Genomic DNA, 13,891 nt, shown 5'->3' on the forward strand with positions numbered 1-13,891 from the left:
AGTTAAAAATCTGGAAGAGGAGGTGTCGAAACTAAGAAAAGAAATAGAAACCAGTAGTCAGGAACGTATGAGGAAATTTATATTTATATATGGTGTGCAGAAAGACAGAAAAGAAAACAAAGTGGACATAATTTATAAAGTGGTGGAAGTAATCCAGAATAGAATTAACTTCAGAGAAGTAGACTTAGATGATGCATAAAGGGTAGGTAAAGTGAGAGGGCACAGACCAATCAAAGCGAAGCTTTTATCTACCTTGATGGCGGACATTGTTTTGAGAATTGCGGGAAAACTACAAGGAGAGAAAATACGGATTAAAAGAGGCATGGGAAGAAAAGGAAGTAAGAGTGAGCAAATTTTAAGGAGACATTTAATTAAAGCTAGGCACCAAGGACTAAAGACGCACATCAGAGGTCAACAGCTGGTGGTATCAAACGGCAGATGGGTGCGATCATGGGGTGTGATGAAGCTGCAACAAATGGAAGAGATGCTCAAGAAGGAAGAAGAAGAAATCATGGTGACAAGGCAAGATGGCGGGAAGGTCACATAGCGAGCGGTGAGGTGCAGCGAGTTAAAAGAAGTTATTTTGGAAGGAGCCAGGGAAGGAATAGAAAAGTGGATGCAGGAGGTGTTAATAGAGGAAAAACCTAAAGAAATGACAAGTACAGTTTGCAGTGGGCATGTACATAGCAAAGGTGAAGGTTCATGGGATGGAATAAAAGTAAGTAAGAGAAGCTATGAACAAAGAGAGAAGTCTGAGTTTAAGAGAGATGTGGGGAATGAAAACTAAAAGTGCGGAGGACACGGAAGGCAAAGAGAACCCAAAAATGTCAAAAAGAGGTCATGGAAGTAGGAGAGAGGGCCATAGTAACAAGAAGCAAAATAAGGGATGAAATGGAGATGCAAGGGAGGGTACCGGTAAATAATAAGTTAGAATTAGATTAGAAGATAGGGTTTATACATTTGGAAGGATTGTTAAGTGTGAATAAGATAAAATGAGATTGTATTAGAGGATTGTTAAGAGTTATTAAGTTATAAAGATAAGGTTTGTAAATATTGAAGGATTATTGGATGATAGGGTTTGTAAATTTGGAAGGATTGTTCAGTATGATTTAAAAGGAGATTGGAGAAGAGGATTGTCAAGAGTGATTAAGTTAGAAAGATAGGGATCATAAATATTGAAGGATTATAGTCAAGTAAGTTAGGCAGGGTAAGTTATAAATAGAAGGGAAGATAGGGTTTGTAATTTTGGAAGGATTGTTAAAGGTGATTAAGTTAAAACGAGATTGACTGGAGGATTGATAAGTGTGATTAAGTTATAATGGAAGATAGGGTTCAAGTTTAAACGAGACTGGATTGGAGGATTGTTAAGAGTGATTATTTGGAAGGATTGTCGAGTGTGATTAAGTTAAAATATTGGATTGGAGGATGGTTAAGTGTGATCAAGTGATAAAGATAGGGTTTGTAAATACTGAAGGATTATTGTTAAGTGTGATTAAGTTAGAATATTGGATTGGAGGATTTTTAAGTGAGACCAAGTGATAAAGATAGGGTTTACATAAAATTATAAGTGATGTATTCAAAGTATAAGAAATAGTTGAGTAGACTCTCAAGTGGACTGGAATTGAAATGGAAAGTAGGTCAGTGCATATATAGTATCATATACTGCAAAGACAGTAAGTGGTTGTAATTTAAAAGGTAAAGTAGGATTATGTGGACACGAGAGGAATAAGGGCACAACTCAGCAGACTGGAGAAATGTTATGAAGAGCTCTTGCATTATTGTAGTGATTAAGTAGTTAGAACCTATAGAAATTTTTTAAATTTTGTGTGTGTTCCATTTAGTGCTATTTATATATTGGTCAGGACGAATAGAAGTACATAGTGTGATGACTTCTGCTGTTTGATATGTTCCTACACTACGCGGCGCTGGTGTAGGTAAACAGGGATCAGCTGTCCCTGAACATGTGATTTTAAATGAGATCTGATGTGACTTAATTCGGAATTTATCGTTTAAATAAATTATTTTAAACCGTGTGTTTATTACTGTTATGTTTCAGGAATGTGCATTCTCTTTACTGACCATTGACTGTGTTTATGTGCGATCTGTGTTTCGTGCAAATTAAGATTATAGTGTTCCTTGTTTTGAAAGTAATATGTGAAAAATACGTAGGACATATTTTACATTTAGTAAAGATTTAATGACATTACTTCTGAAATTGGTTCGTCAGTGTCTTAACGAATATGTCAAACGGGTATGTGTGTATAGAGCTATTTCATTAATTCACCACAAAATCAAACTCAGTTGCTATTATCAGCTATAACCTTTAAAAAAATCACATGTTCGACTGTTAGTGTATATGCTGCGTAATATAAACACATTAAAACTCTGCAGGCACCCACATGATGTTACGTACCGGTATGGCATACATATGCAATTCCTACATAACTACTTAAGTTAAATTATATATTAACATGCTCAAATTAATGAATCTTATCAGCACTTCACCCCGTCAGTCAGTTAACTGGACACCTTGGACATTTTCCGGGTATGTTTTGCGGTCGTACAAGCTTGCATTTCTTTCCGTACTTCTTTTGTTCGGAAATAAAATCGGCATCGTATGTAATGAAAAATTAATTTTGGTACCAAGTCCTGAGCATGTTCAGTACAGCACCCAAGTCTATGAGAAACAGTAATTGAAGATAAACTATCCAGGCATTCTCGAAATATTTCACCCCATATACTTCTTGTACACTAATATTTCTCACAACAACTTCCTCTACATGAGAAAACATCTATAATAATTTACTCGATGGATAAATAACAGAGTTGGATGCGTTAAAATATTCTTCTAGACTTGTTAGGTCCTCCTCTGTATTATTTTGCATAGAACCAATACATGCTGTACAGCCTATCACTTCACTTGCATGTTTAACAATATACCCACAGAACTGATGAATGACATTAATTTTTGAACTGGTGAAAGGAGCTATTTGTTCATCTTTCCAACTTGATAATGGTGGAGCGAGCTAGTTGGCCGTGCGGTTAGGGGCACGCGGCTGTGAGCTTGCATCCGGGAGATAGTGGGTTCGAATCCCACTGTCGGCAGCCCTGAAGAAGGTTTTCCGTGGTTTCCCATTTTCACACCAGGCAAATTCTGGGACTGTACCTTAATTAAGGCCACGGCCGCTTCCTTCCAACTCCTAGGTCTTTTCTATCCTATCGTTGCTATAAGACCTATCTGTGTCGGTGCAACGTAAAGCAACTAGCAAAAAAAGAAAAAAAGATAATTGTGGCTGATCAAAGGTACGCGTGCTGTAATTTTTTTTTCCTGAGCTGTACTTATGGTTTTGGCATTCTTTCTGACAACAGCTTTTGCCATGGCTCTAATCTGATTGAAAAATTATGTTAAGGGCACTATCACTTTAAGGCAGATGACGTGGGATAGCCTTCGACCACTTTGAGAACAGAGTAGGATCTTTTGGACGTGAAACAAAAATGACGCTTATCATTCGAATGTTTATTGTAACCCGAATTACAACCCGGGACATTGCAAGTTGTAGGCATATTCACATGCGGTAGTAAATTGAAGCATGTGTCAAAGTATACGTCCTACTTCTCAAATGCATAATCTTTTTCACTTTTCAGTTCATGAAAAGTTAATGCCAGCTATTTTGCACTTATACAACTGGAAAATGTATAAAACTACTGAAAAAGACCACAAACTATTTGCACATTTTCACAGTAAGCCGACGTAAAGCGCGCGTGCTTGGCCCTTTTATCGACAGCAGCGCTGCAGGTGGCGGAGAACATGTACACCGTGTCTGTTAGCATGTGATTCAGAGGGAGTCGTCACACTATTCATTTCTATTCGTCCTGTATTGGTGTTTAGTGCTTGTTGGTAGAAATTGGGAGTAGTGATGTTTATTTGAATTTTATAACAAGTAATTCAGTTGGTGTTCAGTAGACTACGTTTTCTAGGTTAAGTAGGCCAGCTAGGTGTAACTTGTTTCAAATTTAGGTTTAGAAAATACTTTAGGTAATAATATTAAAACATTTTTTTAAATATCTGTAGGTTCGTTGGTATAATACTTACAAAGGCAGATTATCATAAGGAGTTGTAACTCATTGTAACTTCCGCCGCAACTTTTTCGGTATTTCGTATAGATATCCGTTCAAACTATCACGAAGGTAATAATTTATTAAATTAAATAACACGATACGTCTGTAAACTTCGATTTAAAAAGAAGTTAAAGAGAAAACACGGTAATTTCACTGAATAATTACGTTATTTAACAGTTTTAGGATTGTTGACGATTCTATTAGAATTCTATTAGAATTGCTGACGATTGTTGCTACATGCACATGGTAGTTGTGTAAATAAATACAAAGTCAGCTGATTACTTTGTTCTAATAATTTGTAGTCTTAGTTCCCTGCATATTTTGTACTTTCCACCTTCGTTTATTCATCGAGTAAAAGTTAATAATCAAATTCCTATATCCCAGTAATATTGCAGTTCAAGCCCCCAGCGTAGTTTTGACAGAACTTAGTGTGGACAACTTCTTATTTTTCAGCATTTAAGGACACTTTTATTCTCCGTCCCGCGTAGTGGGGATAATAATAGTAATCCACCAGCGGTAAAAATTCATATAACCGCATTTCAGCTGAGAATTGTAGTGTAGATACAGTATATTTAGATAGTACCGTATCTAGCCTGCTATATTCATGTGTATCTTTCGTATGTATCTACGAGGATTGGGGCAAAAGACATGGCAACTACTTTTTCTTGTAGATATGTGAACGGATCACAAACGTATATGTATCGTGTGAAAGTTCTGCAGGCATAGTGTGTATGCAGAACAACAGATGGTTCTGTGATAGTTGGTGGTAGCGCAGCGAGGGCTGTGAAGTGTGAAATCAGTCAGTTCGTAAGTGTCGTGCGAGATGGAAATAACCCGTGTTGAGCACCACGCTTACATCAAAATAGCCGTTCACCGAGAGAGAAATGCGATGGAATGTTACAGTGAATTAGTGGAAGCCCGTACAAGAGCACGGTGGGTAGGAAAGTTTCAGCAAGGACGTGTGTCAACCAGTGATGAGCAACGTTCGGAACGACTTGTCAGAATGCAGACCGACGTGGCACGTGCGTCATCGAGCAGCTCCTGGATGAAGACAGACGATGGACGCTACTGGAGTTAGAGAGGGCAAGTGGCATCGAGAAACGCACTGTCCACAGGTTATTGGGTAATGAGCTGCAACTGCGCAAAATCGCATTGCGGTGGGTACCGCACCCACTGACGGAAGTCAAAGGTGGGTGCACTATGTAATATGCTCCGACCACCTTGCACGCTGGCAACAGGACGGCGATCAATTCTTGTCACGAATAATCGCCATCGATGAATTTTGGGCCAGGGCATACGAACCAGAACTGAAACGTCAGTTCGCGGTGTGGCGACATGCTGGATCACCAAGGAGGCAGAAGGTCCGTCAGAATCCTTCCCCAGTCAAATTGATGGTGATCGTCGCGTATGACGTCAGGGGTGTCATTGTTTGCCACTTTGTTCCGCATGGCAGAACAGTGACCGCACAGTACTACAGAGACTTCCTGGTGCGACAAGTACGACGTGGCGTTCGGGAGAAACGTCCGGATCTTGTGGACAGTGCAATAATCCTGCACGACAATGCAAAACCACATAAAGCAGAGTGCGTAGGGAAGCTACTGCGACGTTGGGGATGGGAAGAATTGGAGCACCCACCGTACACTCCCGACATTTTGTGCTGTGACTTTGATCTCATTCGAAAGATTAAGGAACCACTACGTGGTAGGCGGTTTTGCAACACGAGAGGACATTGCTAATGCTGTGCGCCAACAGGTGACGCGATTAACGCATGGTGCGGCAAATGCTGACGCAGATGGTATTCAGCACCTCCTACATCGTTGGCAGCGTGTGGTGTCAGTAGCAGGGGATACTTTGAGGGTCTTTAGGCCCAGGTTTGTCATATCAACTTTATGTGTACTGTGTTGCCATTCTTTTGCACCTGGAAGGCCGTATTGCCCTGTATACTACCGTAATAAATTAGGTTGTTACGATATTTAAGTGCTATTCATTGTTCACACATGTAGTTAACAGCTTGTCCTTTTATCTCTATACTGTATGTCACATTTTCCAACCGGACTGGTATCTTCAAGAAAAAAAATAGTTGCCTGATTTTTGCCCCAACCCTCGTATTAGAACATAGTACTAATAATAACCTGTCTAAGCATTTATCTTTGTTGGTAATCTATCAGTACAGTAGTACGTGCAAATTTCAAACTTGCAATTTTCATTCCTGTTTGTGCTTAGTAGTGACATACAGTACCGGTATTGTAATTAAGATACGTCCAACGTAGTTTAAAAATATTGTAGTGTACTGTACAGTCATATACGAGTAATATCTTATTAGAATTTAGCGTGCTTATTTTATTATTGTAAAATATTTGTGTAGTACTGTTATAGTAGAGGTAGAAACTCTCTTACTAAAATTCTGTTGTTATAATTAGGATACGCTTAATTGCAGTTTAGAATTGTGTAATTCTTGTGTATTCCTTACGGTATTCAGTAATTAACAGCAGTTTTTATCCTGTTAGGGTGTTGTAAGATAAAAGTAGATTTTGACTAAGTAGTATTGTAGTGTAGCCGTACATTAATTACCTTAGTGTCGTGTGAACTTTGAGTAGGTACTATTCCAGACAATATATCCCTCCATTCATACTTTTGCACATAAATTATTTTTATTTTTCCTTCTCTTTTCATTTTTTCCATAAAGAATGGCTAAGGAGTGCAAGTATAGGAACTGTGGGTGTGGCGAGGCATTAGGCAGATAGACCTCCCTCAAACAATGTACAGGTTATAGTAGGTGTACATGAGGGAGAGGAAGGAAAGGGGGTGGGGGAGTTGTAGAAGACAGATGGTCTAATGTTCTAAGGGGAAGGAGACTGCCGCCACCAGTGTAGTGAATTGAGATTTTCCGACTCATCGGGTACTCCTAGGAAACAGATTAGTAAAAGGGCATAGTTTTTGCCCTGGGACTCTCCACTATTTGACGCCCCCTCCTCCTCCCCCTCCCCCCTTCTGCCAAAAAGACGAAGAGTGTTCACGGATCACGGCTGTCTGCGGCTTGGTCATTCCAGCTCAGGAACTTTGGACTGTTAGATCGGCAGCATAGTACTGTTTGTTAAAAGTGAGAAAATAGGTGGATTTTTTTATTTGATCGAGTATTTCATATGAAAGCATTGCTTTTAATCGTGCCATTCCTACTGACATCATTGTAATGACCTATGTTCATTTCAGTTGGGAAAACCACTAAGACAGTCTATCTGAGGATGTAAAAAGGCAGGTGAAGAGTGAGCGTCTGCCATTATAATGAAAAATGCCCAACTCGATTCTGACTGGCAGTAGACAAGTGGGCCTACCATCCTAATGAAAACTCCTCAACTTGATTGTGACTGATAGTAGGCAACAGTCTTCACATGAGAAAAGACTTATAGAGAATCCCTGTCGTGTTTCTGGGGTAACGTTAGGAGCTATGCAATTTAATGCAATCTCACTCGCAACATGTACACTAATTACGATAATTCTGTATACAGTGTAAAATTCCGTTGTGAAGCATGGGTACATCAGCTAGTGTGTCCGACTCGTTGGCTGATTGGTCAGCGTACTGGCCTTCGGTTCAGAGGGTCCCGGGTTCGATTCCCGGCCGGGTCGGGGATTTTAACCTTAATTGGTTAATTCCAATGGCCCGGGGGCTGGGTGTTTGTGCTGTCCCCAACATCCCTGCAACTCACACACCACACATAACACTATCCTCCACCACAAAGAACACGCAGTTACCTACAAATGGCAGATGCCGCCCACCCTCATCGGAGGGTCTGCCTTACAAGGGCTGCACTTGGCTAGAAATAGCCACACGAAATTATTATTATTATCAGCTAGTGTCAAAATATGAATGTAATATCGGTCCATGATTAATATTGTATATCGGAATGGTACTTGAAGGTCCCGTGTCCATGATACTCAAGTCAATCCTTTCGTCATGCGTACTGTTCTCTGGGGCACTTGAGTCGCTCTTGCACTGAGAAGACTCACTACTTGAATTTCCCTCTTTGGACTCTTTAAATAAAAAATCTACATCTGTAGAATCTAAAATTGAAGAAATCTATTGCTCAATCACTCTCTCCTTACTAAGCATATCGCAAAATCTATACATATATACATCACCATTACAGACCATTGCACCTTTCAGCATTCAGTCTGTAAGCCTCTGTGAATTGGTGTGGGTTGCTGTAGTCATGTCCTAGTTCATAGACCATGGGCAACAGCTGAGTGGCCTTGTAAGTGGTCCTGAGAGTCGGGATACCAGTTGCTATAGAATGGGAGTGGGCATCTCGGACATATTCTGAATCATGGCCCTCCTTGTGCTCAGGTGGCTAGGACAATACAATCCACCATGGTCCCTAACCCATTAGAGGAGAGATTCTCACTTGCACTATGTGTAAGTAGGGTAGCATCCTGCTTCACGAATTTACCAAGCTCAAAACATTTTAATCTATCTATATATATATATATATATAAAAACAGGCGTGTGTGTCCGTATATTTCACCTTGATGCCAAAACTACCCACTGCAGACCACAGGTGTTTCTGTGTGTAGTAGCCTCAAGTCTCCCATTGTGCACTACAGTTGTTGCATATCGGTATCTGTAGCCTTTGGTAGATGTGGTGGTTGAAAATGGCGAACTATATATAAAAAACAGACACGTGTGCCCATATATTTCAACTTAGACCCACAAATACCCAACACAGACCATTGGTGTTTGTGTGTGGTAGTAACCTCTGGTCTCCCATTGTGCACTATAGTAGTTGTGTGCATGTAGCTATGGTGGTGTGGCAGATCTGGTGGTTGAAAGTGGCCGACTATATATAAATTGACATGTGTGTTTGTATATTTCTCTTTGCAGCCACAACTACCCACCTCAGACCACTGGGAATTGTGTGTGGTAGTAGTCTCGAGTCTTCCATCGTCACTATGATGATTGCATGTCGGTAGCTGTGGTGGTGTGGGAGGTGTGGGGATTGAAAGTGGCCAACTATATATGAAAATTGACATATGTGTCCATATATTTCACCTTGGAGCCACAAATACCCACCATAGACCACTGGTGTTTGTGTGTGGTAGTAGCCTCAAGTCTCCCATTGTGCATTATAGTGGTTGTGTATCAGTAGCTGTGGTGGTATGGAAGATGTATGGGTTGAAAGTGACCGACTATATATAAAAATAGACCTGCGTGGTTGTATTTTGCATCTTGCAGCCACAACTATCCACTGCAGACCACTGTTGTTCATGTGCGGTAGAAGCCTGGAGTCTAACATCATGCACTGTAGTGATTCTGTGTCGGTAGCTGTGGTGGTGTGGGAAATATGGGGTTTGATATTGGCCAACTACATATAAAAACAGACATGTGTGTTTGTATATTTCACCTTGCAACCACAAATACACATCGCAGACCACTGATGCTTCTGTGTGATAGGACCCTCGAGTCTCCCATCATGCACTATGGTGATTGCGTGTTGGTAGCTGTGGGGGTGTGGAAGATGTTGGGTGGGGGTTGAAAGCGGCCGACTATACAAAAAAAATTGATGTCTGTGTCCGTATATTTTACGTTGCAGCCGCAACTACCCATCGCAGACCACTGGTGTTTGTGTGTGGTAGTAGACTGAAGACTCCCATCATGCACTATAGTGGTTGCGTGTCTGTAGCTGTGGTGGTGTGGGAGATGTGGGGGTTGAAATTGGCTGACTATACATATAAGTAGATGTGAGTGGGTATGTGTGTGTGTGTCCGTATATTTTACCTTGTAGCCACGACTACTCACTGCAGACCACTGGTGTTTGTGTGCGGTATTAGCCTCAATTCTCCCATATTACACTATAGTGGTTACGTGTCTGTAGCTGTGTTAGTGTGGGAGATGTGGGGCTTGAAATTGGCTGACTTCATCATTGAATGTATTAAAATGAGTGAGAATGGTTCTGGAAGGATCGGAGTGAGAATGTGCTCTAGAAGGCTGTGATGTGTACTCCTTGATTTTATACACCATATTTTATTCATCTCGCAGGAGTATGGTGATCATAGAACATTAACCGTTTGCTGCTTGAGTATATCTGTGAGTATTTTCTGAAATTCTTGAATATAAAACAGATACTTACTGAAACAACTCCTAAACAATATAATTGAGTCAGTACGGTAGTCCTAACCAGCAAAGAAAAAGGAATTCCATTGATCTAAAATGATTTGTCATTTTGTTTCAAACGATTACAATTTCCGAGATTAGCTTATAGTATGACTATCAATAAGGCTCAGGGTCAAATGTTCCACAATTGCAGAGTTAATTTGAAGGATTCCTGTTTCACACATGGTCAGCTCTACGCTGCTTTCCCCCGTGTTGCACAAACAGAAAATCTGTATGTGCATGCGCCACACAAGACATCAAATGTAGTGTATAAGAATGTATTTTTATGAAATGACTTAGAATGTAAGATATTTATGTACCCCCCAAAAAATAGAAATAAAGGAAGAAACAGAAAAAGAGTGGTCTTTTAATGAACTTCTGTATTATATAGAGAAAACTGCATGGATGTACAATAAAACCCTGCGAAGCGAGTTATCTTCAGCAAAAAATTGCGAAGAGCTATCTCAAATCTCACAACGCATGCTTGACTGAACACAATAGCTTCTCACAGTTTGCAGGGAGATAATGCAACTATATTTGAGGATTCTCCTTTCAGCCAGACAAATAAATGTAATTTACTGCCTTCTGTTGAGTTTTTTTTATTACTACATCTGCCAGTATATTAAATTCCTCTCTCTAAGAGTTCAACACTACCTGATCTACAAACATCAGATTTTCAACTTCATTTTCTTATTTTTGAAATAGGACATTATTTTGATGTCACATGTATTCAGGGACCTATCAATAACAAGCACAAAAAATACTTGGATCCATCTTCCAAACACCCTGTACAAGCGGGAAAAAAAAGGGATAACAAAAGATATATGTTCTGAAAGTGGATAATCCAAGATTAAGTATAATGTTAAGTTGCTTTTATGGACCATAAAGTTCACATAAATGTTAATGTGTTGGCTTCATTATTGGCAGTAAGCAGAATTCAAGTAGCTTTCATGAATTTGAAGTTGCTATTGGTTGACTCTTCAAAGATAACCCACTTATCTCTTATGGAGCACTTCACATATCACTATAAGTAGCATGTGAGATAAATATCAGACCAGCTTATTTTTCTCATACTCAAGAAATAATCAAAACAAGCCACTTCACCTGATTATGGGCTTAAATATGGTATGTATTCTACAAGCAGTGTTGATGTCACACTTTTCTGCAAAATTCTGTGTAAGCTGCTCATTATTTAGGATCTCCTTTGGATGTTTTATCAAGAAGTAGATGGAACACAGTCTAATCTTCACCTCTTGTTCACTTTTTTTTGCAATGTCATTTATAGAAGTCACAGGAGCAATAATTTGTGGAATATGGATGACAATTATTGTTTGGTCTTGAGCTGTGTCTGATGATGTCTCCAGCAGTTATTAATGTTATTATTATCTGTTTTAACAGTTCAGTCTCCTTTGGCCAACTGTTGTACATCATTACTTTGTCTGAAATTAAGAATTATACATCACAGATAGGAAATAGGACTGCATTCTTATCTTTCTTCCCGACAAATATAGTACAGAGCTTCTCATTTTACGAGGAAACTTTGCATCATTCTACTGCCGGCCAACTTCCCACTCCCCTGACTGCATCATGGGAAGTCAGATGTACAAAAGCAGGAAACTAGATAATAACGGAAGTGCACATACATTGTTTATAGAATTATGGACTGTGGCACCAAATATCCACAATCCTATTCCTCCTGTGACAGTTCATTAAAAAGTAGATACAAAATTCTTCTCAAATAATCATCTGAATTTGCTCAGACATTGAAAAATATAGGCCACATTATCCGGAGTGCACTTAACGCATGCCATACCCCTATTTTATTGCAATGCATTGGCACTTTCTGTACAATATGTGAGTTCTCAGTACTCCACAATCACACATTTTGAGAATTTACATGTCCAGAAAGAAGGAACCATGCTTCATCAGACATAAACATTAGCTGTGGATCCAAAGTTCCATTGAAAACACTTTCACAAAACCAATCACAGAACCTTATTCTGTGTCAAAATCTGTCTGGTGAAGTTCCTACGCAAACATTATTTTATATAGTCGAAATTTCAGCAGTCTGGTTGCTTTGTGGGCCGACCCCATGGATATGTTTGTTTCCTGCACTAGACTATTACCGGTAAGGGATTTTCTGGGGCTCACTTCTAACCATGTCCGAATATCCCCAAGTTTATCTTCAGTTAAATTATGTTTTTTCCACTTCCTCTGTACATCACAAATTGAACCTGTTGTATGCCAATTTTTTATCAACTTCAATATGCAAGATTTTGTAGTAATGCTGGAGTCATTATTTTTACAAGAAAATCTCCAAATGTTTCTTCTATAGTTATCTCTTTTAAATAACATTCCACCAAATATATTTGCTGTTCAACCAATTTTTCATTTCCAATCTATTACTGAATACATTAACTTTTGGGATGTTTTATACACCTGGCTTTCCATTGTGCAGTCAGAGGAGCGGGAAGTCAGCTGTCAGAAAACAGACAGAGAGCAGTAACTTACCATGTAAGCATGCTTGAATAGAGAATACAATAAAATAAACACATCAGCCCACAATTTTTGACTGACCTTCATCTGTGGAGGATAGAATAAGAATCAAGGTAAGGAGGACCTTGAATATGATTTGAGATACAGAGTTCTACCATAAAAAAGCAAACATACTGTGACAAAATAATTGGCAAGTTCATGTTTTTGCTATTACATCAAAATTTCAAAGAAATAATCTTTACTGGCTGATTTTATAAGTTGACTTTGCTTCCAACCTCTCTGCTACGCCATTTAAGTGTGATATCTAATTCATTTCATAAGGTATTTAAATCTTATGTCATTGGGTTAATGTTAGGAGGGTGCAATGGAGTGGGGCCTAAACTACCTTTTGGGCTATAGTAACAGACATACAGTATCCTCCTACATGGCACTGAGGTATGGACACGTAACTGATGCTTTGTGCAAGAAGCCAAAAGCATCTGAAATGTGAGCATACAATATCTTGGACAGTTAAGGTGTCTATTATGGAAGTTTTGGATCATATGTGAAATTATCAGTACCACCAAAGAAGAAAACTAGAATAATTTGGTTGTACTGTTTGACATAATTTTTGATAAAACTACTGAATAATTCTGGCAAAAAGAAGTTGAAAGACTTGTATATTCCCCTAACAGAACAGATATTAGAAAATGTATCGCAATCCAAATTCTCCTACTGTATTACCTGATCTTCCTTGGCCCACCACTGCATTCCAGTCTCCCATCACAATTAGATTCTCGTCACCTTTTACATATTGTATTAAATCTTCTATCTCTTCTTATATTCTTTTGGTTTCCTCATCATTCACTGAACTAGTGGGCATATAGATCTGCACTATTGTGATAGGCATTGGTTTGGTGTCTATCTTGACAACAATAATTATTTCACTATGCTGGTCATAGTATGTTGCGTATTCAGCCTGAAGGCTGGTTTGATCCTCTGCAGCTCCGCCAACAGCTGTCATAAATAGCCTAGGCGTCACTGAAGAGGCTTACTAGGGAAATGAGGAGTGAGGTAGTTTCTCGTTGCTTTCCTCACCGAGCCAGCCGCTGCTATTACATATCAGTCTGCCAAGCCCACTGAAATGCATGC

The 13,891-nt window shown here is 39.3% G+C and overlaps 1 protein-coding gene across 2 annotated transcripts in view; it reads left to right on the top strand.

Annotated features, from left to right (window-relative positions):
• Positions 1-11,287: 11,287 nt before the first annotated feature.
• Positions 11,288-13,891, top strand: part of LOC136866217 (acetylcholinesterase) — a 95,413-nt gene continuing 92,809 nt past the window's right edge. Inside the window, exon 1 of one of the 2 annotated variants that reach the window (XM_067142998.2) lies at positions 11,288-11,389. In XM_067142998.2, the coding sequence (XP_066999099.2) occupies positions 11,375-11,389 (15 nt within the window). In that variant the 5' untranslated portion in view covers positions 11,288-11,374. The other variant, XM_067142997.2, reaches the window with a different exon arrangement.

This window comes from Anabrus simplex, chromosome 3, assembly GCF_040414725.1.
Source record: "Anabrus simplex isolate iqAnaSimp1 chromosome 3, ASM4041472v1, whole genome shotgun sequence".
Classification (NCBI taxonomy): domain Eukaryota; kingdom Metazoa; phylum Arthropoda; class Insecta; order Orthoptera; family Tettigoniidae; genus Anabrus; species Anabrus simplex.